Here is a 25,420-nt window from a genome sequence, read left to right as displayed (position 1 = left end):
CCGGGGCTGCGGGCGGCTGGCTGGAGCATATACTTCACCTGGTCCCCGCTCCGGCTTGCTGAAGACATCGGGAACCGCCGGAGCCGGGATCAGGTGAAGTATCAGCTCCGGCGGCCGGGGGGTTAATGGGGAGGGCTGCAGACAAACTCGCACCAGGGATGTACATCCCTGCTGCGTGTTTGTCTGCCATTAAAAGCATAGGGCCGGGATCTGCACCGGGATCTGGAGACTCGCTGCAGACCCGCCAAGTGGGTTTGTAACCTAAAGGGGTAATTCAGCGCTACAAAAACATGGCCACTTTCTTCCACAGACAGCACCACTCTTGGCTCCAGGTCAGGTGTGGTTTGCAATTAAGCTCCATTCACATCAATGGAACTAAGAAAGGCTGCATTCCCACGTTCCATGTTCCTTCGCAGAACACGGAAGTGGAATGCCTGTAACGGACGAACTATACAGATATGCGCTGCGCTGTAATTACAGAGCCTCGCGGCGCTATCATTACAGAGCGGCGCATATCTGTACAGTTCCCCCGCTCCCAGCATCTTATCCCAGGTGATGCCCAGGCAGGGGGAGAGTCCGTTACAGGCATTCCACGTCCGTGTGAAACACGGAATGTGTGAATGCAGCCTTACAAAACCTGCTCCCAAACTGGAGACAAGAGTGGTGCTGTCTCTGGAGGAAAGTGGCCATGTTTTTGTAGCACTGGATAATCCCTTTAATGGTGCGTTCACACCTACAGGATCTGCAGTTGATTTCTGCAGCAGATTTCATTTAAATAACTGAACACAGCATCAAATCTGCTGCAGATCTGCTGCAGATCCTGTAGGTGTGAACGCACCCTAACAGTACCAGTCTGAACCCTAAGCAAGGACATTTGTCACCAACTTCAATAGTCTGTTAAAAAAAAGATTCATTCCCTAGTTTCTTTCAAAGAGTTGTTTGATTCCAGGCTTTCCGTATTCTGTTCCATGGTGCTCCCAGAACTGCAGCACTTATGAAAAAGAAGACCAGAATCATTCCTTTAGCCAAGGTCAGATGCTGTGGTTCCCCTGGAAAGAAGACATGAAATTGATGAACAATCATTTTAAATGCACAACGCAAATTCTTTTAGTAGAGGAAGGGGGACATAGTGAACTGATCTGGAAGGCCGAACATGACAGTACTACTGTACAGAGCCTTATTGTGTAGAAGAGTTGCCAAGAAATATAAAATATTTTAAATGGGTACTACGAAGAAAAAACATTTTAAGATCAACTGGTGCCAGAAAGTTACACAAATTTGTAAATTACTTCTAGGAAAAAAAAAATCTGAAGCCTTCCAGTATGCAGTATCAGCTGCTGTATGTCCTACAGGAAGTGGTTTATTCTTTCCAGTCTGACACAGTGCTCTCTGCTGCCACCTCTGTCCATGCCAGGAACTGTCCAGAGCAGGAGAGGTTTTCTATGGGGATTTGCTACTGATCTGGACAGTTCCCTGACATGGACAGAGGTGACAGCAGAGAGCACTATGTCACATTGGAAAAAATACCCCACGTCCTGCAAGACATACAGCTGCTAATAAGTACTGTAAGACTTAAGATTTTCAAATAGAAGTGATTGGTTTCTTAAAGTTGAAGTATTTCTTTAAAGTGTACCTGTCACACATTGTATTTTTGCCCGTCAGCCCGGGTGCGGGCCAATGGCATACTCTCTAGCCCATTTGCAATCCAAAATGGTACACGCCAGGGCTGTCCCTTGTCTCCCATGCTTTACATCCTCACGATGGAACACCTGGCAGTAGCCCTTCGGCAAAATCCTGCGATTAAGGGGGCGATATTTGGGCAGGACCACCACAACTTGGCTCTCTATGCAGATGATCTCCTTTTGTACATATCTTCCCCTGTCACTTCTCTCCCCTCTATTCTCCAGGAATTCCAACGGTTTGGCGACCTTAGTAATTTCAAGGTTAATCTGTCCAAAATCGAGGGTCTCAACATCTCAATCCCACCAGACGTATTTAGCGTGGTCAAGGCCTCTTTTCCTTTTCGGTGGCAGGAGGATTCTATCGTCTATCTCGGTGATAGAATCCCTTCTGCTCTTAGCTCTCTCTTTGCTTTGAACTATACCCCCATGCTGAACAAGGTCCTCTCGGAGATGTCCTCGTACTTCTTGAAACCGGCTTCCTGGTTTGGGCGAATGGCTATTGTGAAAATGGACATTCTTCCCAAACTATTGTACATTTTCCAGACTGTTCCCATGTTAGTGCCAGTGGCCTTCTATAGGCCTCTGCGTCGAGCTGTCTCAAAATTTGTGTGGGGCAAGAGCAGGCCACGGATTAAATATGCAGTTCTCACGCAGTCCAGATTTCTAGGTGGCATAGGCCTGCCTGATTTGCGCTTCTACCATGAAGCGGCGGTTCTGCGTGGAGTCCTGGACTGGGTGCACTATAAAGGCCTGAAGCGATGGGTTGACGTGATGTTTTCTCTGTGCCCGATTAGCCCCTCCGTCCTTCCCTGGATACCCCCCGGGGACCGTTCCGTTCTTTCAAGCCTTCCCTTTCTAGTGTCACATACGCTCTGTGTCTGGGATAGATGGGTCGCTAAACGGGGGTTGTACGCTGTCCCTGGGCCACTTTCCCCAATACTTCAAAACCCGAAATTCCAGCCCGGATGGCAGGCACACGCATTTCTGCTATGGGATCGGTTCACGTGTCCTAGAGTGCGGGATTGCATGACGGGTGGAACTGTTTCCTCCTTGGCTTCCCTTCAAGCCCAGTATACAAGGGGTCGGCTATCCTGGCTGGAATATGGTCAGTTGGTCTCTTTCATCCGGGCCATCTTCCCTCGGGTCACCTTTACGCCTGCGCTCACTGATTTTGAAAACCTGGCTGTCTCTAATTCTGCTGTCCCCCATTGCATTTCGGTTATCTATCAGATCCTGATCAGTGCTGCCAATCCTGACAGAGCCCCCTTCTTTGCTAAATGGGAAGCCGACCTTGCTACCTCGTTTGATGCTCAGTCTGTCCAGAAAATGTGCGAATTGACTCATGGTATCTCTATGTCTGCTAAGGCTAAGGAAAAGAATTACAAAATCATTTCTCGGTGGTATTACTGCCCGGTCACTTTGCATAAAATGTTCCCTGAGACATCTGATCGCTGCTGGCGATGTCTGATGGAAGCAGGTGACATGTTACATATCTGGTGGACCTGCCCGGGAATCCGTGATTTTTAGGACAAGGTCTTAGGGATATACAATGCATATTCTGGACAGACTGTTGTCAACTCACCCCAATTGGCCTTACTGTCTAAACTTCCTGGTTCCCTCTCTAAGACCAAGAAGGGAATCCTACGGCATTTTCTGACCGCCGCCCGCATGGTTATCCCCCGACATTGGAAATCTCCCCTTGTGCCCACCATTGCGGAGTGAATTGTCGAACTCAGGGATCTTGGCAGAATGGAGGAATTGGTGGCTGAGGCCCATGACAGATCGGACAAATTCGCGAAAGTGTGGTTTCCTTGGCACCTGTACATGGACTCTGAGGAGTTTCTTGCTCTTATGCGATAGCCCATGGCCTGCGGAGGCTCTGAGTTTATAGGCTGCTAACCTGATCCGGCTGTGGTGTCCATCCCCCCCATCCCATGCTCTTTTCTTCTCCCTTTCTGCTTTTCCCTTATTTCTTGTCTTCCTTTTCTGATGTTCTCTACCCTTTTTCTTTGTGTTTGCATTCATACTGTTGCTGTTTTTATGCTGTTTCCTTATGGTGTCCCTGGGCACCCTGCCACGATATTATGACTGTTAGTTGTTTCTACAAATTTCTTTCATTATAATAGAAAATCTGACACCGTGCGACTTGCAGGTCGCAGTTTGTTGTTTGATTAATGGACTTGTATCTGTTACCTTTGCATGGTTGTCAATAAAATCAGATTACACATAAAGTGTACCTGTCACTTTAAAAAAAAAACATTTTCTGCACAGTGGCATTCTGCAGGACAAGGCCTCAACTCCTTTCTCTATACATCAATTGTGATGCCAGGACTGTGATTGATGAGATATTGTGTGATACATCGGGGCCTACATGCTGACTTACATGCTAAAGCTTTGGCTGTTCAGGGATGATGGGAGTGGTAGTGAAGGTTCCCTACCCCTGACCTAGATTAAAGATTTAAAGTGTTACGGTCGTTTCACAAAAACTTTTGACATGTCATAGAGACACGTCAAAAGTTTTGATCGGTCCAGGAATTAGTATTCAGACTGGTACTAAACGGGATTTAGAGCCAGGAGAAGATCGCGCCAAGTGCAATCCTCTCCCGGCTCTGTATCATGTGATCAGTTGGACTTATAATGGAGCTCTATAAAGCCAGTCTGATAAGTCCAACTGATGATGTGACACAGAGTCGGCTCTATCTCCCGATCGGTATGAGTCTGAACACTCAGACCCGGACCGATCAAAACTTTTGACATGTCTCTATGATGTCTCTATCATATGTCAAAAGTTTTGAGAAACCACAGTGACCCGTTAAGCGGTCTATAGTGATTTTTTGTAGATATTTTACAGCGCCTCTTACCTGTGTAATATTTTGTCAGTGGATAAGCGAGCTGCTGCCAGCAGACATCATTCTTCTCACAGTCATATTCTGTATTTTCCATTTGAAATCTAGATGTATAAGGAAGCCGATCAGAACAAGTGGTGCTGGGTGCAACGCTGGCCCTTACGCTGTGCGAACTCTTAGGGTATGTGCCCACTCGCGGCCGCACGCATCTCCAGCGGTCCTATTCACTAGATTCTATGGTCAGGCAACAGGTTCATAGAATGGAATCTATGGCATGGACGGAGATGTGCGCGTACGCAAGCGTGGGCGAACTGTGGAATCCGTCCGGGTTCCGTAGTGTGTCCATACAATTAGTCAGGCGGTCATACATTTAAATGCAGCGCTGTGCTGTGCTCCTTTGGCTCCTGACTCTGACAATCACTCTTGTGGCTGTAGGCAGCATTACACCTCTGCCCACAAGAGGCCAATACTACCCCCCAGTCGCTGTGGCGTACGAGAGACGTCACTTGTGCACACGCAGCACCAGAACACTGAAGGAGAAGCCGGAGGAGGCACCACTGCAGTCTTTTTTTTTTTTGCTCCATTTTTACAACCAAGAAACACTAATGGTTTTCTAAATCCTACAAAAAGGCTTCGGGATCAGCATTTCCCAATTGTTAAAATGGCTACGGAAATGTGATAGGGACATAACAAGTGATTTTAATGACCCTAGTTTTAGATTTACATTACCTTGTAATGCTGGTGGGCACCTGGGCCGGTACTCTGGTAAACTGCACTGAGGCCGTGAGTGGCAGGGACAGGTTACAGGCAGACACACAATCTACATTAACCGTTGAGAAGCTGAAAAATGAAAAATATATATTTGACATTCCAACATTATGTCAAATTGACCAGTTTCTTAGTCCCTTAAACCCATTTGTTTGTAAAGTTAGAGCCCCAAGAATTATTCATCAATAATAAACCTTACTTATTAATGCATTAAAAATAATTTAGAGATACTCCGATGAAAATCTTTTTTTCTTTTTAAATCAACTGGTTTCAGAAAGTTATATAGATTTTTAATTTACTTATATTAAAATATCTCAAGTCTTCCAATACTTATCAGCTGCTGCATGCCTTGCAGGAAGTGGTGTTTTCTTTCCAGTCTGACGCAGTGCTCTCTGCTGCCACCTCTGTCCATGTCAGGAACTGTCCAGAGTAGGAGAGGTTTTTACTACTGTTCTGAGCAGTTTCTGACATAGAAAGAGGTGGCAGCAGAGAGCAATGTGTCAGACTGGAAAGAATACACCACTTCCTGCCGGATATACTGCATCTGATAAGTACTGGGAGACTTGAGTTTTTCAAATAGAAGTAAATTACAAATCTATCTAACTTTCTGACACCAGTTAATAGGTAGAAGCTTTTCCACTATGATATAAAAAAAGTGAATGACAAGAGGTAAAGAACTAGCAGAGATAGCACCAACAATCTCTCAAGGACACTGACCTAACTTTAGCTGCTAGAATCACTTCCTGGGGAATGCCCTCGACAGCGCCCGTCACGGCCGTCAGGATCTGGACGTTGATGTTGGATGGCACCTTTAAACACATGACATTTGCAGTGTTGCAGTTCTCCGTGCAAGTTGTATTAGGTTCTTCATCTATCAAAAATCATAGTAAACAGGTTATCTGATTTTATGTTCATAACACACAACCATTGCATAAGGAAAGGTAATGCAACTTCCTCTTCTTTTCTAATTTACACTTCCTCAATCATTATTGGCACTAAATGAGAACATTATTATTAACAAGAAGAGGCTATAAACCTGTAGAAGACTAATACGGAAAGTTTCCTACAATTCTGATCGGTCTGGTCTCATCCTCCGTGAACTAAACAGGAACCCAGGAAGATACAATATAGCCAGTGAGAGATTACAATATACAATATAGCTAGTGAGAGATTACAATATACAATATAGCCAGTGAGAGATTACAATATACAATATAGCCAGTGAGAGATTACAATATACAATATAGCCAGTGAGAGATTACAATATACAATATAGCTAGTGAGAGATTACAATATACAATATAGCCAGTGAGAGGTTACAATATACAATATAGCCAGTGAGAGATTACAATATACAATATAGCCAGTGAGAGATTACAATATACAATATAGCTAGTGAGAGGTTACAATATACAATATAGCTAGTGAGAGATTACAATATAGCTAGTGAGAGATTACAATATACAATATAGCTAGTGAGAGGTTACAAAATACAATATAGCTAGTGAGAGATTACAAGATACAGTGAGAGATTAGGAGCTGCATCCAGCAGCTGCACAGTGCAGTAGCGGATAAAATGCAGGATGGCATCTCTGAGGTGTAGCTGGTTACCTTCGCAAATATTCCCTTATTTTGTACTAAAAATGAAAATGCTGCTAGTTCCTCCTCTGAGGTTTTTCTACACTGACATTTACTAGACTGCAACAGAAAAGTTGCTATAGACTTTAAAGGGGTATTTGACTCAAACATGATTTTTGAAGAATAATCCTCCCAGCATTACAAAGCAGCTACAAAAAGTTGCAGATAAAGCCTGCCAGGGACTTGTTTACATCAGCCGTCTAAGAAGGGAAGGGGAGAAGGAGAGAAAAGCTCACACACAGATTTTTTTGTTTTCAGCAAAAAGCAGCAGCTGAGAACTGGGGGAAGGGGACAATAGATAATAGAGTAGAGTATACAATGAATTGTTAGTCTCACCATGGGCAGCAACGTATCAAAAGATATGTTTGAGTGGCTTCCACTTTCTTGCATTAAAAGAAATACTGGTTTCTCGCATTGTGGCCTTATTCCAATGCTACGGCGCAGTTTGGGTCCCCACGTCACGTTTCTAGCAACCCCTCTTCTTTCTACAGGGCTATTGAAGGCCAGAGGTCAGGGTCTCCAGAGCATCTATGAGAGCGCTCTTATAGAAATACATTGAAGAGTCTAACTTCCGGCTTCCAGCAAAGCAAAGAGTTCAGGTGGGCGCCAGTGGGAATTGAACAATCCTGTAGCGCTGGAATGAAGCTGTGCCTTTGGAAACCGATCATCAATGATAAGTATATGTGCCAGTCTGGGTTTTTTTGAGCAGGAACAAGCTGGATCCTTTATTCCCAGAATGCATAGGGATAATGTTAGCCCTGAGAAAAACATATCTATGCTATAGGGTCCGGCCCCTTGAGGTCACCCCACCATGGTAGGATTGTACACATTATCTAATCAAAAGGCATGCTAAGAACCTAATTGTACATTTTAAAAATGCTAAAATATATGCATAGTATAAAGATTTTCAAAACGGGGAGACCAGTGTCATGTTGGATTTATTTAGAGGTGCACACCTGTGCTTAGACGCTGAAGTCATCGCCAGCTAGGAGACATGCAGTTGTAAATTATGATAAATGTGTTGGTTGCATGCACAGACCATGGACCCCTTGGCGAGCCTGCTGCAGATCTGGGAATAAGTTGTACATTTTGGCGCAAATGTGTTGTTTGTACACAAATTAGTGACTTTGTGCCGAGTCTGTGCCAGGCAGAGCGTGGATAAATCGCTGTGACAGTTCATGACTTACATATTATTGATACCCATTCGCTTGGGTCGCTGACATTTGAGTTTCCTCTCATGGATATGTGACTGACAGGAAACAGTGAATTCTGAAGCCAGACCAGTGCATTTTCCCTGTAATAAAGTGACAGATACAACATTAATATGAGAACAAACTACTTTTCTTTTTGGATACAACAGCATTAATAATATTAGAGGTTGAGGCACGAGTAGCTCTTGTGGTTAAAGGGGAAGTCCGGCCATCTGAAAAATGTTACAGCCGGCAGGGGGAACGCAACAATCATTACTTACCTCTCCCCCCCTGCCCGCGAAGCACTGGTTCACAGGCTCCGGGACCCCCGCGAGAAAGTGTTTACCCCTCCAAGTTCTGATGATGTCATGACTGAAGGACAGCCTGCTTAGCCAATCAGTGACTGCAGTGGAGTCCTGCCCCAGTAACTTGACTGGCTGAGCGGCAGTCCATCAACTGGATTGTGACATCGGCAAAGCAGGAGACCCTGAAGTGGCAATCCAGCGCAAATACAGAACAGGGAGAGGCGAGTTGTGATAGTTTGTCATGTTCCCCCTGCCCCTGCTGGCTGTAACATTTTGCCAATGGCCGGACTTAGATCCACAGGTGCAAAGACTAGAAGACCTGTGCCCTGATCGCAGGATGTGCTCCCCTGCTTTAATGTATAAGCACATGTGGGCACGAAAAGGCGGACCTATTACATATTTTTTGTTGTACATTTATTTTTGATGTATATCATTATGTATGTATGTATTAAATACCTGATATTTGGATATTAGAATTTAATGTTATTTATACTAAATAGGTGCATATTGTCGTTTTTTATTTGTTAAAACTTTTTTGTTCTTTTATTGATTTTGTGTTGGTGAAAAAAATGGGAAAATAATAAAAGAATTAAAAAAAAAAAATGTATACACAGATGGTCTTGGCTATTTATATAAATAAAGTAAATATAACAATTTAGGATTAGGACTCACCTTAGCTGTGTGCAGTTCTCATTGACCACTTTCAGGAGACACCCTGAAAATGAGTTTTCTCCAAACAGAACAGGTGTCTGAGTGACGCTAGAGCATGAGCTATCCAAAACTGAAAGAGATCATATAAAAGACTATTCTCAATGACAGTCATTAAGGGTCCAGAAAGATTATCTGACAGATTATCTGCCAAAGATTTGAAGCCAAAGCCAGAAACAGACTATAAAGAGATCAGGTCATAAAGGAAAGCCTGAGATTTTTCCTCTTTTCCAATCCATTCCTGGCTTTGGCTTCAAATCTTTGTCAGATAATCTTTCTGTGTAAGTGGAGATTTAAAAATACTAATAAGTGAGTAAAGTAAAACCACCTGCCTAACATTGTGTAGGACCTGCACAGTTCAAAAAGGTGTTAGCATCAGATCCTTTAACTAACCCCTGCCCACTTAAGCCACCAACTGCCAGGCTACAGCATTACAAGCCCATACTCCCGCCTGCTTCTCCAGCTCCCTGACTTCCCGCTCAGCCAATCAGTGTGCTGTCCCACTGTGGCCACTGATTGGCTAAGCGGGAGGCGGAGAAGAAGGCAGGAGTGTGGGCTTGTAATGTATTAGCCTGAAAGCTGGTGGGTTCAGTGGGCAGGGGCTTTCATTCCGCTGTGAGAATGTAGTGCTATAGGCAATGACACTACACAGTATCCCAGAAAAATTTTGCTGCAGAACTCGCTGCGCAAAATCCTCTTCAATACAGTTTTCCCAGCAGAAGATAGCTCACAGCATCTGACTGCCTCCATCAGCATCCTGGTGCCAGCTCTTCCCTTGCTACACACTCTGTCACCTTGTGCTGTGAGTCAACAATAACCTTTCCAGCCATATTACAGCTGATTGGAGTGTATATAATGTATACTGAATAGCTTCTTAAGTTATGCTCCAAAACATTTAGCTTAGCAAAGTATATGGCTTGCCATCTGTATCACATATATGCTAAATAAAAACATCATACCTGGTTTCCACACATTAAATGCGATCTTGGTAAAGGGGGCACTCCCATTAGCAGCTATTACAGCTTTTCCAGCTTGGTAGCCTGCACATAAAATTGTTCATAAATCATTAAAATTCTAATAATTCTATATTTCAAATATGATTTTTTTTAACCCCCTTTCGATTCCATAACAAGCATAAGCGGGTGAGCTTTTACACAGACTGCTCTACCTGTACGACATAGCGATGGACTCTGAACGTCATGGTCGATAGTAACTATGCGTCTAAGTGGGTTTTTTAGCCGAAGCGTCTCACCAATCGGCACTCCAGTACTCTCACTGTACGGCTAAAGTGTGATGAATGGTTGTCATGGCAGCCAGGGCCTATTAAAGGGCTATGTCTGCCATCTTTACACACCTTCTACCAGCATAATACACTGCACACTCATCGCGGCAGATTATATCAGCAATCCGAAATGCCCGAAATGCAAAGTAAAAAAATATTTTTTTTCTTTCTAAAATTTGGTATTAATTAATGCCTACTCTAAGGATAGGCCAACAATGTTCTAAAATTTAAGGAATGGTTTCACGAAACAAAGAAGGTATAAATGAGATGTGTACCGCATACATATATGAAAAGGAGAACAAACATGCTGTTTTTAGTAAAGAAGTTTACATCCCTGTACCATTTTTTTCTCTATGTATGCTTCACTTATTTTAGTTTAGTTTATTAACTTTATTTTATACCTGGATTCCCAGAGAGGGCTTCTGTCGTAGTGTTGCTGGTGAGGAATGTAACTGTGAATTTTTGAGAAAGTTTAGCTGTGGAAAGAATACAATAAAGTAACTTATCTGCAAAAGACTAAATGCAATAACCCATACATACAAGCAAACCTTCACTTTCACAGCCCATTCTGAGAGACAAAAGCCCAGCTTTGATTGGTTGTTATGTGTCTGAGACACATGTGTCCAGGCTAAAAAGTATATAAAATAATATAATGTATAAAGTATATAAAATTAAAATGATCATGAACGTCATACTTCTGGAAACAAAGCCAATAATATAACTGGTAGTAGACTAAAAGAATCAAATGTGCCTGCCCTATGATAGCCACTTGGCATTTTCATCCCCAAAAACGACTATAAAGATTGGAGGAATCGTGAAATGACCATAAGAATTAAAGGGGTATTCCACTCAAACAAACTTTTGATATGTTGCTGCCCATTGTGAGACTAACAATTTCTTCCATACTTGTTATTATCTATTCAGTCTCCTTTCCCCAGTTCTGTGCTGCTGATTTCTGCTGAAGACACAAAATCTGTTTCCCCCTCCTCCTCCCTCCCTTCTGAGAAGGCTGATGTAAACAAGTCTATGACTGGCTGTATCTGCAACATTATAGCTTCTTTGTAATGCTGGGAGGATTAATCACAATGGGGGAGATTTATGAAAGGGTGTAAATATAGACCTGGTATAAACTGCCCACAGCAGCCAATCAAAGCTCCTCTTATATTTTACCAGAGCTGAAAGCTGAGGTGTGATTGGTTGCTGTGGGCAGTTTACACCAGGTCTATATTTACACTCTTTCATAAATCTCCCCCAATGAGTTCCTCAGCAACTAAACCTCAGAATAACCCTCCCAGCACTTTAAAGAAGCTACAATGTTGCAGATAAAGCCTGCCAGGGACTTGTTTACATCAGTTGTCCCAGAAGAGAGGGGGGGAGGAGGCGGAGAGAAAAGCTCACACATAGACATTTTGGCGAACATTTACGAAGCGTCCACTCAAGGCGTACGCCAGGGAGAAGGTGCAGATTCTCCCCTTCTCCCTGGCGTACGCCCCGCTCCCCCGATAGGCGGGCTGGGGAAGCTTGGGGGGAGAAACAAGGTGGGAAGAAGGCGTAGCCTCCTCCCGCACCTCATTTATCATGATTTACGCCTACTTGCAGGCATAAATCATGATCCAAATCTAGATTTAGTACACCGGGCACAGGTTTGGGCGCCCAGCTGGCCTTATTCACTAAGAGGTGTGTGCCTCTAAGTGAATCCTGCCAGGGGAAAGGGGACGGGGCCTAATTTAAGACTGATGTGCTTGTACTCTGGTCTTCATATATCCCCCCCCCCTTTGTGTCTTTAGAATAAAGCAGCAGCTCAGAACTGAGGGAAGGAGACTGTATAGATAACAAGTATGGAAGGAATTGTCTCACCGTGGGCAGCAACATATCAAAAGTTATGTTTGAGTGGAATACCCCTTTAATGGGTTAATTTAGTGAACATTACACTCACAGTCATAAAAAAACTACATTACCCTCATGAGTAAGAGTGATATTAGCCGTCTCAATGGTGACCTGTATTTCCTTTATTTTATTAGCTTCCCAAACAATTATGTAGTTCGCTGACACATTCACATCACACTGCAGAGCTTGTGCTAGGGCAGGACCTACAGAGAAAACCAGTGTCACAAAACAGCATGGCAATCCTATAAAATACTATTGTACCTATAGTTATACCTTTAGGCTGGGTTCACACTATGTATATTTCAGTCAGTATTGTGGTCCTCATATTGCAACCAAAACCAGGAGTGGATTAAAAACACAGAAAGGCTTTGTTCACACAATGTTGAAATTGAGTGGATGGCCACCATTTAATGGCAAATATTTGCTGTTATTTTAGAACAACGGCTGTTATATTGAAATAATGGCCGTTATTTACTGTTATATGGCGGCCATCCACTCAGTTTCACCATTGTGTGGACAGATCCTTTCTGTGTTTTTAATCCACTCCTGGTTTTGGTTGCAATACTGACTGAAATATACTGACTGAAATATACGTAGTGTGAATGCAGCCTAAGGCTATGTTCACACTACGTAAGTTTCTGGCCGTAGTGCGTTCCGTGAATAAGCGGCCGGACACTTACGTAGTTTGCGTACAATGGAAAGTATACGATGTACAGCTGCACAGTTCACACTACGTAAGAACTTACGCCCGGATCGTATGCAGCGCCGTAAAAAATGAACCAGACCATTGTTTGCGGACGAAAATGCCGTAACTTACGCCCGTAGCGTTACATGCGGTCCCGTACGTAGTGGTGATTTCTTCATTTTGCAGCTTTTTGTGCCGATCCAAAAGGTTCTGTGGGGTGTCCGGGCCTAGGCGAAGCTTTCCAAGTAAAAGACCGCTGTCAGATCGCTACGTAGGGCGCTCGGGAAGCGTAAGTAGACTACGGGCGTAAGTTCGCGGTCCGTACGTAGCCGGCCGCAACTTGCGTAAATTCCCGGCCGGAGTTTACCGCGTATATGTCGGGCCGTGAAACATGCGGCCGGACATATACGCAGTGTGAACATAGCCTTAAACAAAGAATGTAACAAAACAAATAAAAAAAAAAAAATACTATTTTACACTTAAGAAAAACTTCATACCTGTAGAAACAATATCCTGTGTGGTGTTTACAAGCGTAATTGTAAGAGGAACTGTCCCTGAAATAGATACAAGACTTGTTTAATACAGTACGTATATAAAAACTACAAGTTGAATAATGAGTATTTAAAGGGGTACTCCAGCAGGGGGAAAAAAATGCAAACCAACTGGTGTTCGACAGGAAGAGGGGGGAAAAAAAAAATAACAAAAAGGATGCATTTTGTCTGATAAGATATATTTAAACGTTTCTTATGTTCAATTGTACTATTGGTCTATGCAAAGGCTGATGAAATGACAGTGCCTATATAGTAACTTACCTCCGCTGCCATCCTTCACCTTCATGTTATCCAACTGAAATGTCAAAGCATCTGAGCATGTGGTTACATCCGTGACACACGTAGCACTAAAATCCTGAAGATAAGCCACTGGTGCATATCTCACGCATGTCCCAAGAGCGGATTGCTGGAAAACAAAAGAATAAATCTGTCACTTATCCACAACATTTTAAAATTTAAATCTTTAGACAATTTTGATGGATAGCTCAGCCGAGTAGCACTAATGACCTGTAACTACAGCTCAGCTCCTGTTAACTTGAATGAAAGCTGCAATTACAGGTCACCACCGCTACACAGTGTACACAGACAAACATATTTAAAGGGGTTGTTCACTAAAAAAAAAAAAATCTTTTAAAAGGCTTCCAGTCCTTATCAGCTGCTGTATGTCCTGCAGGAAGTGTTGATTTCTATCCAGTCTGACACATTGCTCTTTGCTGCCACCTCCGTCCATGTCAGGAACTGTCCAGAGAAGCAGCAAATCCCCACAGAAAACCTCTCCTGCTCTGAACAGTTCCTGACATGGACAGAGGTGGCAGCAGAGAGCACTGTGTTAGACTGGAAAGAATACGCCACTTCCTGCAGGACATACAGCAGCTGATAAGTACTTGAAGACGGCAGATTTTTAAACAGAAGTAAATTACAAATCTATATAACTTTCTGATGCCAGTTAATTTAAAAGAAAACATTTTTTGTTAAAAGGGGTAATCCTGCATTAAAAAAACATGGCCACTTTCTTCCAGAGACAGCATCACTCTGGTCTCCAGTTCAGGTGTGGTTTGCAATTAAGCTCCATTCACTTCAGTGGAACTGAGTTGCACAACCAGCACCCAAACTGGAAAGAGTTCGAAGAAAGTGGCCATGTTTTTCTAAGGCTGGATAACCCCTTTAACATTTGAGTGCCTTCACGTATACAACAATCCGTAGTCCAGAGAAAAGCAGTACCTGTGGAATTGTGAAATATTCATTGAATCCGCTCAGATCTCTTAATATTGCATCTCCTTGTTTATAACCATTGAGGGCATTTTGGTAAATAGACTGGAAGCTCACATTAAAAGATGACGTCTGAGAGGGTGTCCTGTGCCAAGTCAGGAAAGGAAACAAATCATTAGTCAGAAATAATACAATCGGCTAGACAAGGTTTCCCTGCCAGTGAAAAGGCTTTGTTCACTTTTAGTTCAATATATATAACCTGTTGTAGTGATCAGATTCTGAAGGCCGTATTACAGGCAGACTCTATGCAAAGATGGCATAGCACTGATCAGTGTATGCAATCTAATGATTGCATATACAAGTCCACTAAGGGGACTTATAAAGTGTAAAAAAATGTTTTTATAAATAAAATAAAAAAAAAAAACCTCCCCAATAAAAGTTTAAATCCCCCCCTTTTCCCATTATACAAATAAAAAAATAAAATACGTAAAAAAAAAAAAAAAAAAGCATATTTGGTATTGTAGCGTGCAGAACTGTCTGGTTTATTTAAAAAATATATTATAGATTCGGGGAGAAGAACAAACTCTAATTGTCCCAGGTGTGGAGAGTTGGACGCACTTATTCTACTTAAGTTTTGGAGCTGTAGGGAATTGGTATTGCTATTGGTAAAACCATATTGGGAGGGTTTACTTAGCTTAAAGGAGAAGTCTGGTGAAAATTTTTATTAAAGTATTGTATTGACCCCCAAGTGTTATACAAATCACCAATATACACTTATTAAGGGGAAATGCTTTTTTTCCCTGCACTTACTCCTGCATCAAGGCTTCACTTCCTGGATAACATGGTGAGGTCACTTCCTGGATAACATGGTGATGTCACTTCCTGGATAAGATGGTGATGTCACTTCCTGGATAACATGGTGAGGTCACTTCCTGGATAACATGATGAGGTCACTTCCTGGATAACATGGTGACGTCACTTTCTGGATAAAATGGTGATGTCACTTCCTGGATAACATGGTGATGTCACTTCCTGGATAACACTGGGGGGGCTGTGGCTGCTGGAGAGGATGATGGCAGGGGGATGCTCAGTGTCCCCCCAGTGCCCTATGTCCCTCAGTGTCCCCCTCCCATCATCCTCTCCAGCAGCCACAGCCCGCACAGCTCTGGGAGTCGGGTCATGACATCATCATGGTATCCAGGAAGTGACATCATCATGTTATCCAGGAAGTGAAGCCTTGATGCAGCAGTAAGTGCCGGAAAAAAGCACCCTATAGGCATTTCCCATAATAAGTGTATATTGGTGAATTGTATAACTTTGCCGGACTTCTCCTTTAATAAAGGATGTATTTAACACATCGCTGGGCCGCGTGCCTCAAACAATGTATACTGGGTCTTCTTAGTGAATTGCAATTAGACGACCTTACTGCTCTAAGAATTCAGTATGTCTTATTCCAAGCTAGGAAGACAATAGCCTTAAAATGGACCCACTCAAACCCACTTACCCTAGAGGAGTTCAAAAATAGAATGAATGTGGTGATTAGATTGGAGCAGGGAGTATATATAAAGAGGTAGTGTCCACGCAAATTTGAGGCCATATGGGGGAGATGGCTTGAAACACCAGGATCACCTTTTCCAATTTTGCAGTGAATATGTAGGAATCCGTTTCAGATGTTTCTAAAAGAGGATGTACCATCAGATACATCCTCTTTAATCTGACCCAGGGATAGAACGGCGGCGTCATGGGGAAGCCGATGCCGTGGTCAGTTCTTTGAACCGCGGCCTGGTTCCTGTGTACGGCGCCGTTCTATCAACGGGTACCGGGCCGGGGCTGAAGCACTGGAGGGGGTCCGGCCCACCCCCAGTGGGAGGGAATTCCCTCCCCTCTATGACGCGGCTCCATTGATTCTAATGAAGCCGCATCATAGAGGGGAGGGAATTCCCTCCCACTGGAGCGGGCCGGCCCCCTCCTGTGCTTCAGTTCCGGCCTGGGACCCGTTGATAGAACGGTGCCGTACACGGGAACCAGGCCGCGGTCCAAAAAACGGACAGCGGCACCGGCTTCCCCGTGACAGCTCCGTTCTATCCCTGGGTCAGATTAAAAATTATGTACCTCATGGTACATCCTTTTTAATGCTATATTAAAAATGTACCAACAGGGCCGCCTGGGGCCGATCTCTCAAAAGGTGTGCCGTGTGACTAAACATGACACACATTACTTTAGTATGATCGTTATAATAAGGAACTGTGGACATGTACGGGTTTTTCTGTTGTATAGTTTACTTCTGTGTAGTTATCTTACTGTTTACTTATTTACTGTTTCATATGTACAATGTTTAGTGAACGGCAAAATAGGCATTGATGTAAATCTTACAATCGGTCATTACCTTTCTGTATGCTCATCATATGTTTTATGTCCTGATTGTTTGTATTTAAAAACGAAAAACAAAGTTTTTTTATGACTTTTATAAAAAAAAAAAAAAAAAAAAGCGATCAAGGATTTTCTTTTACACCACTATGGTGCCAATCAAAACAATAGCTCATGGTGCAAAAAATAAGCCCGCAGCCGACCCTGGAGGTGGAAAAGAAGGCGAGGAGGAGAACACTGCTTCATTGTGACCTGAACATTCGTGCATCAATGACCTTTGGCCATGAAGGGGTTAAATATGCATAGGTAGATAACTTACCCTGTATATCCCTGGTAAAAATAGCCCAGAAAGGGGGAATTGTCCATGGAAGACTGGACGCACAGGAATGGAAACCAGTCAGGGGCATGGCTCTTTTCCTGAACACTACAAAGCTGGTCAAAAGGTGGAGCGACATTTCCTCCAAATACACCGGAATAACAGTATCCACTGAACAGCTCCTTCATGCTTGTGCTGCACTCCTGTCAAAAGAAGCAAGGGAATAAGAGAGGCTTGGTGTGAATTACAAATTATTTAGGGAACATAGAACCTCTGGACCATTCAGAAATAACCTATATGACTAGAGATGAGTGACCCTGGAGCATGCTCGAGTTGATCCGAACCCGAACGTTCGGCATTTGATTAGCGGTGGCTGCTGAAGTTGGATAAAGCCCTAAGGCTATGTGGAAATCATGGATATAGTCATTGGCTGTATCCATGTTTTCCAGACAACCTTAGAGCTTTATCCAAGTTCAGCAGCTAATCAAATACCGAACGCTCGGGTTCGGATCGACTCGAACCTGATTCGCTCATCTCTATATATGACTAGAAAGAATAAATATGAGCAGCTAAAATAATACAGCTAAACTTCAAGACTGTTAGGGTGGTATTACACGGAACGATTATCATTCAAAGAATTGTTAAATCATTCGGATTTGAACGATAATCGTTTTGAGTACTAGACAACGACTACACGACCAACGAGAAATCGTTGGTTGTTCAATAGAATTTGGACCCATTTTTATCATTGATTGTTCGCAAAACGTTCGCATGTAATAAGACGTCATTCACAGTTGGCGATGACAGAACGAACACAATAACGATCATAAGTAACTATCACCGTTCCGTGTAATTGGGTGAACGATTTCAGGTCGTTCACCATAGCAGTCGTTTGAGTTCGTTTATCGTTGATCGTCACAAAAAAATCGCTTTGTGTAATAGTACTCTTACGGCCCTATTCCGGACGATTATCGTTAAATCGTTCGAATCTAAACGATAATCGTTTGGGTTGAAATGCAGTTAACGATTAATGACCAAACGAGAAATCGTTAATCGCTTTATAAGACCTGGACCTATTTTTATCATTGCTCGTTCGCAAAACATTTGCAAATCGTTCGCATTGAATAAGACATTGTTCGGTCATTCGCAATAGATACGAACGCAATAGCGAATAAATAGCGAAGAAAAAACAATCGCAATTACGATCATAAGTAACAATTATCGTTCCATGGAAATGAGTGAACGTTTTCAGGTCTTTTACAATAGCGGTTGTTTGAGATCGTAAATCGTTAACGATTATGCAAACGATAATCGTCCGGTGGAATAGGGCCCTTAGACTATAACTACAGGAGACCCCTTTGTTCTCAGAGAGATAAGCCGCAGTCAGAGCAGTTTATCTCCAGCTTAAATGGGTATTCCAAGAAAAATTTACTTGTCCCCTATCCAAGGATTGGAGGACAAGTAAGAGGTCGCAGGCGGTTCAACCTCTGAACCCCCCCCCCAGTGATCTCTGTTTAATAAATGCGTGGCTCTATTCAGTCCTATGGTGTTGTTGGAAAGAGCCAAGCACAGCGCTCTTCCGGCTTACTCTGTACATTCCAGATTTGTAATGTACTTCTACTTAAAATTCTCCATTCTTCCAGTACTTATCAGCTGCTGTATGTCCTGCAGGAATTGGTGTATTCTTTCCAGGCTGACACAGTGCTCTCTGCTGCCACCTCTGTCCATGTCAGGAACTGTAAAGAGCAGGAGAGGTTTTTTTTATGGGGATCTGTTGCTGCTCTGGACAATTCCTGACATGGATAAAGGTGGCGGCAGAAAGCACTGTGTCAGACCGAAAAGAAAACACTACTTCCTGCAGAACATGCAGCAGCGAATAAGTATTGGAAGACTACAGATTTTTAATTAGAAGTAAATTACAAATCTATATAACTTTCTGAAACCAGTTTATTTTAAAAAAAAAAAAAAAAAAAAAGAATTTTCACCAGAGCGCCGCTTTAATACTAAAAATAAATGTAACATAAATATAAGCAGCAGCAGATAAGTTACCTGATCGCAACAGCAGCGAATATCACAGGCCCCAGCAGTAAGGTTACAGGGACAGGGGCCTAGTGGTTGGTAGACTTGGTTCGGTATCACAGTTTTATTATCTGTAAAACAAGCATCTTATGAATTTCTAGTTACAGGTTTCAATCAATCACTCTTTTCTCTTACATCTAAGAGTGTGTAAAAGTAACATCACACTATGCTGTGACATCCTTCACCATACACTGCACATCCAACATATGGGTGTGAACAGTCCCTTACCTGAGACAATCCCCACAAAGGTGGTATTGCTAAAAATCTCGGCATAGATCAGCATGCTGGCAATGGGCAGGTTATTCCCACAGGCGGTGACTTGAAGGGTTTCCACGACGCACCTGTCCTCCTGGCAGCAATTCGTCTCCGTGCCTGAACATAACGTCAGATTCTTAAGGGAAGTCACCGTAACTTTTGACACAACCTGAAAATTTAACACATATGTATTTCCATATGTATTCTTTCCATATGTATTTTATCTCACTTTACGTTTTTTTTTTCTTACATAAAACAATTGCAAAATATTGACAGGCTTTACGCATACAATAATACTACATGCAGCGCTGATCCTTCCTGAGCAACAACCACAACACATGTGAGCATAACCAAACAAGAAAACATATTCCCACCTAGCTCAGTCACTGTCACTAACAATCAGACATGTCAGAAGTTACTGATCACAATGGGTCTCACTGCCAAGACCCGCACTGATCAGAAGACATAGCCATGGAGAGATCGCAGCAGCACAATCAACTCCACGGCTGACCGCTCATTCCGTCAATATTTTCTCTATGCAACTCTATGAGAAAATATTGACGGAATGAATGGCCATCGGGGGAGAGGATAGTGCGGCCGCAATCTCTCCAGGGCTATATCTCAATGTCTTTTGACATATTAGGGTCACTTTACAAAGAAAGATTATCTGACAGATTATCTGTCAAAGATTTGAAGCCAAAGCCAGGAATGGATTATAAATAGATATCAGGTCATAAAGGGAAGCCTGAGATTTCTTTGCTTTGGCTTCAAATCTTTGGCAGATAATCTGTGTAAATTGACCCTTATTTTTACTAACAGTGCCCATTTAAATTCCTATACATTTAATTATATTTCATTTATACTTCTGTTGGATGAACCTGCTGCTCGTTTTGGGTTCAGCCTTCAGTACAATGTGTATAGGGCTCTCCTGAGACTATATCTGAAATTTCTTAAAAGGGGTTATCTGGCATTAGGTTGTTATTTATATTATGTTGCCTTGATAGAGAACATAACAAACATGATATGCTTACCTCTCCAGGCTCCCCCAGTGTCCTGCTGTGTCTTCTCCGATGCCCCCCGCTGACTGCAGCCACCGCTACTTCCGAAACCAAGTCGTCTTCAGGGAGCGGCCATTGCAGAGATAAGTTATTCTCAAAAGTAGCGGAGACTGCAGTCAGTGAGGCATATCGAGGGAGCCCAGAGAGGTAAGTATAACATATTTGTTATGTTCTGTAAAGGGGAACTATTGGCAGGCTAGACAAATCTAACCTGCTGATAAGTCCCTATTGCACAGGAAACGCAGAGGAGTAAGGTGTGTCTCCTACCTTCCTCCTCTGCATCATTCTGGTGCAGTTAGTAGTTTGCTCCATGGTACGGTGAGGCTAATAGGAACACTTCCTGCCCCCATAGCACCAATTCGGCCCACTCCAAAGGGCCGGGCCGGACAGGGGCAGATAGGCACTATGGGGGAGGGCAGTACTCCTATCTGCCCCTGGCCGTCCCGTCGGAGTGGGCCGGATCGGTGCTATGGGGGCAGGCAGTGTTCCGATTATTCTCACAAGACCATGGAGCAAACTCCAAACTGCACCAGAACGACGCTAAGGAGGAAAGTAAGAGACATCCCTTCCTCCCTGTGGTCTCCTGTGCAATAGGGACATATAACCAGGTTAAATTCTTCTAACCTGCTGATAGTTCCCCTTTAGTTGTTCTATATATTTCCCATTAATATTCTAACTTCACTCACCAGTTGTGCCCCAGCATCAAAGGATTCCAGACTGGACAACCAGTTTGTTGTGGTACTTGGTCCATTACAACTAGGCGACGGTACAGAGGCTAGATACAAAAGATAAAAAAGTATGTTAGTAAAACTGAAAAAAGACATATATCCAAGTACAACCAAGGGATGTGGGAGGACATGGCAGAAGAGAAGTTTGTGGAAACTTTACAACTCTGTTTTACCTATTGATCAATGTGACATAAATCCATACGATACAAATGGCATAACACTATATAATACATGCAAACTATTTATTCCCACACTTACCTAAGGAAAAACGGAACTTACCTGCATTAGCAACGACTGCAAGAGATAACTGACTGGAGGAGACATTTGTAACAAGGAAAGCTGTCACTTGGGGTCCATACAAGAAGACTGTGGAAGGATAAAAACCTAAATACAAGAGGACAAAAACCTTGGTTATAATTTCCCTTGAAGTGTCCCTGCCACTAGAGTTGAGCGAACTTGGTTCGAACCTGAGTGTGCGGCATTTGTTTGCGTTGGCTGCTGAAGCTGGGAGCAGCCTTAAGGCTGTCTGGGAAAAAAGGATATGGCCTACAACCTATGTCTATATCCATATTTTCCATGACTTCCTAGGGCTGCATGCAACTTCAGCAACCACCGTTAATCAAATGCCGCACACTCAGGTTTGGACAAAATTGAGCATGATTGAAGTATGCGTGAAGGAGAAGTCTGGCGTAATTATTTTTATTTTTTTTAAAGTATTGTATTTCCCCCCAAACGTTATACAAATCCCCAATATACACTTATTACAGGAAATGCTTATAAAGTGCTTTTTTTCCCTGCACTTACTCCTGCATCAAGGCTTCACTTCCTGGATAAACATGGTGATGTCACTTCCTGGATAAACATGGTGATGTCACTTCCTGGATAAACATGGTGATGTCACTTCCTGGATAAACATGGTGATGTCACTTCCTGGATAAACATGGTGATGTCACTTCCTGGATAAACATGGTGATGTCACTTCCTGGATAAACATGGTGATGTCACTTCCTGGATAAACATGGTGATGTCACTTCCTGGATAAACATGGTGATGTCACTTCCTGGATAAACATGGTGATGTCACTTCCTGGATAACATGGTGATGTCACTTCCTGGACAACATGGTGATGTCACTTCCTGGACAACATGGTGATGTCACTTCCTGGATAAACATGGTGATGTCACGACCCGACTCCCAGAGCTGTGCGGGCTGTGGCTGCTGGAGAGGATGATGGCAGGGGGACACTTGAGGGACACAGGGCACTGGAGGGACACTGAGCATCCCTCTGCCATCATCCTCTCCAGCAGCCACAGCCCGCACAGCTCTGGGAGTCGGGTCGTGACATCACCATGTTTATCCAGGAAGTGACATCACCATGTTTATCCAGGAAGTGACGCCTTGGTGCATTTCCCATAATAAATGTATTTTGTTGATTTGTATAACTTTTGGGGGGGGGGGGGAATAAAATTCTTTAATAAAAATTTTCGACGGAGTTCTCCTTTAACTGTACCTATCACTTTACAAAACTTTTAGTATGTCAAACTAGTCGTGGTCTGGGTGTTCTAAACACACACACATCATTAGAAAGAGTTCTCTGCGGGCATGTCTGAGATAGTCCCAGGCAGAGGAAAAACATGGCCACCTGACACTGCACGCTTCCTATTTGGCTACACAGAGCTCCCGAGGCTTGAGGAAGGTCGGAAGCCTGAACAAAACGTCACCATAGCCTCATACATTATGCATTACTCTAATGCATTACTCTAATATTGGCCTGGATGGATTACGTTGTACCAAAACACTGGAATAAATTCTTCACTTACATATCTTTTTGAGTGCCCTGATTCCTGGTCTGACATATAGTTGGGTTGAGGAATCCTTAATCACTAGACACCAAACTATTATCAAGAGTGCGGTATAGTTTCTTTTATAAATTGGGTGTTCAGAACACGCACACATCAGTAGAAAGAGTTCTCTGTGTACATGACCAAGACGATCCTAGAGACTAAGGGTACTATTACACAGCCCGATAATCGTTTAACAAGGGCAGCATGGACATAGTTACCGATGTCCTTGCAACCCTTGCTTAAACTGCATACATTACCTATCCATGGTCCAGGGCTTCTCCCCGGGTCCTGCGCGCTGCAGCTTTAGAGCAGCCTGTCTCAGCTGACAGGCCGCTCAGCCAATCACAGGACGCGGCGGTCCCAGCCAGTGATTGGATGAGCGGCCTGTCAGCTCAGACAGGCTGCTCTAAAGCTGCAGCGCGCAGGACCCGGGGAGAAGCAGACCGCAAGAGAAACCCTGCAGCCTGGATAGGTAATGTATGCATTTTGCATAATGTCCGCCGCGCACCGCTATTAAACGTAGCGATGCACGGTCGGCGCCCGACAATTATAGGTCCAAACCTATATCAACGATCAGCTGATGATCGTTGTCATCGGCTGATCAATGTGTTTATTACACAGAGCGACAATCGGCCGGATAGGGCCAATTTGGCCGATTATCGTTCCGTTTAATAGTACCCTTAGGTAAAAAGTCCAGATCAAATGAGAAATCTGCACTCAGTACAGCATGCTGGGAGTTGTAGTATAGCAAAGGCTGGGGAGCCAGAGGTTGGGGATCATTGCCATAGACATCTTTTAACTGCCTGGACATGCTGGGAGTTGTGGCTCTCCAGCTATTACAGAACTACAACTCCCAGCATTCCAAGACACTTAAAGGATGTCTATGGCAGTGATCATCAGGCTATGTTCACACAAGGTATTTTTGGCCATTGTTGCCAATTATAACAGCGACCGTTCTCGGATACAAAGAATACACTGTGTTAAAACCTATGCAAACGGCGGACACTGTGTACTGCGCAACGTCCGCTGTTCCCCTACGGCCATGGACATAATTGACTTTGATTATTTACAGCTGGCAGACTGTGAACAGCGGCCGTTAATCACAGTCTGTTCACACAATGTATGATCGCTAACACGGCCGTACATTATATTGAGGTCTATGGTCATTTGAATTGCAGGTGCACCCAAATGTGCCAGAAATCCAAATGAAAGCAAATGATCTTCCTGCGGCCGATACTGTAGTATCGGACGGGTGAGCATGCAAGACAGCGGCCGTTCTCTGACACTGCTAACAACGACTGTGTGAAACAATGGCCGTTGTTAATATATAGTGTGAACGTAGCCTTGACATCCTTTAGAGTCTAGGAATGCTGGGAGTTGTAGTTCTTAAATAGCTTTAAAGCAGGGATGAGGAACCTTCGGCCCTCCAGCTGTTGCAAAACTACATCTCCCAGCATGCCCAGACAGTTAAAGGATGTCTATGGCTCATCTTGTGGCCATAAAGCAGGTAGGGGGGATCTTGGCTCTCCAGCTGCTGCAAAACTACAACTCCCATCATGCCTGGGTGATGAGAGCTAAAGCTTTGGCTGTCCAGGCATGATGGGAGTTGTAGTTTTGCAGCAGCTGGAGAGCCAAGATCCCCCCTACCTGCTTTATAGCCATAGACATCCTTTAACTGTCTGGGCATGCTGGGAGATGTAGTGCTGGGGAGCCACAGGTTGGGATCACAGCTCTATGAGAAGAGGCCTGGCCTCTTTTCTCGGCCCTAGTGTCCACAACGTTTCTGTATCTACTACTCACCGATAACAGACTGTGCCCCCGCCTGACATATTAAACCCACCGCTGCCAGCACTACCAGGCACCGGGCCCCCCGGAGAAGCATGATCACGGCGCCTTTTACGTCTCAATCCCGCGAACCCAAGTTGCTAAGGCGCCATATTAGCCAGCGTTGCGTTCCACGGTAACCAAGCGCAAGACGGACCAATCAAAACGAGCCGGTAGATCACATGGTCTTCACTAGCC

The 25,420-nt window shown here is 43.7% G+C and overlaps 1 protein-coding gene across 3 annotated transcripts; it reads right to left on the bottom strand.

Moving 5' to 3' along the window:
• Positions 1-790: 790 nt before the first annotated feature.
• Positions 791-25,376, bottom strand: TCTN2 (tectonic family member 2). Of its 3 annotated transcripts, none has more exons than XM_069960930.1 (18): positions 25,199-25,375; positions 21,834-21,938; positions 21,513-21,601; positions 19,742-19,937; positions 19,484-19,584; positions 17,438-17,637; positions 14,764-14,896; positions 13,804-13,948; positions 13,489-13,545; positions 12,378-12,509; positions 10,821-10,895; positions 10,097-10,177; positions 9,102-9,210; positions 8,122-8,228; positions 6,014-6,167; positions 5,258-5,368; positions 4,544-4,632; positions 791-1,049 (listed from the first exon to the last, which is right to left on the bottom strand). In XM_069960930.1, exons 1-18 carry the CDS (start codon positions 25,278-25,280, stop codon positions 928-930), a joined length of 2,088 nt encoding a protein of 695 aa, XP_069817031.1. In that variant the 5' UTR covers positions 25,281-25,375; the 3' UTR covers positions 791-927. The 3 variants fall into 3 exon arrangements, with proteins under 3 accessions (XP_069817031.1, XP_069817033.1, XP_069817032.1); XM_069960931.1 differs by lacking the exon at positions 791-1,049 and adding an exon at positions 4,064-4,127 and having other exon boundaries at positions 25,199-25,376; XM_069960932.1 differs by lacking the exon at positions 12,378-12,509 and having other exon boundaries at positions 25,199-25,376.
• Between the last annotated feature and the right edge of the window lie 44 nt (positions 25,377-25,420).

The sequence above is a fragment of the Dendropsophus ebraccatus genome, chromosome 3, assembly GCF_027789765.1.
Source record: "Dendropsophus ebraccatus isolate aDenEbr1 chromosome 3, aDenEbr1.pat, whole genome shotgun sequence".
NCBI lineage: Eukaryota > Metazoa > Chordata > Amphibia > Anura > Hylidae > Dendropsophus > Dendropsophus ebraccatus.
The sequence above is the reverse complement of the archived record's forward strand: the minus strand, read 5'-3'. Positions and strand labels throughout refer to the sequence as shown.

What these genes read in the sequence shown, in the direction of transcription:
- TCTN2 (XM_069960930.1), bottom strand. Translation starts at nt 25,280, where the DNA reads ATGCTTCTCCGGGGGGCCCGGTGCCTGGTAGTGCTGGCAGCGGTGGGT. An exon ending in TTCGCTGCTGTTGCGATCAG is followed by an intron (nt 17,638 to 19,483) that starts GTAACTTATCTG and finishes TTCTTTTGACAG; the next exon opens with GAGTGCAGCACAAGCATGAA. An exon ending in GGTGAAGGATGGCAGCGGAG is followed by an intron (nt 13,546 to 13,803) that starts GTAAGTTACTAT and finishes TATCTATTTCAG; the next exon opens with GGACAGTTCCTCTTACAATT.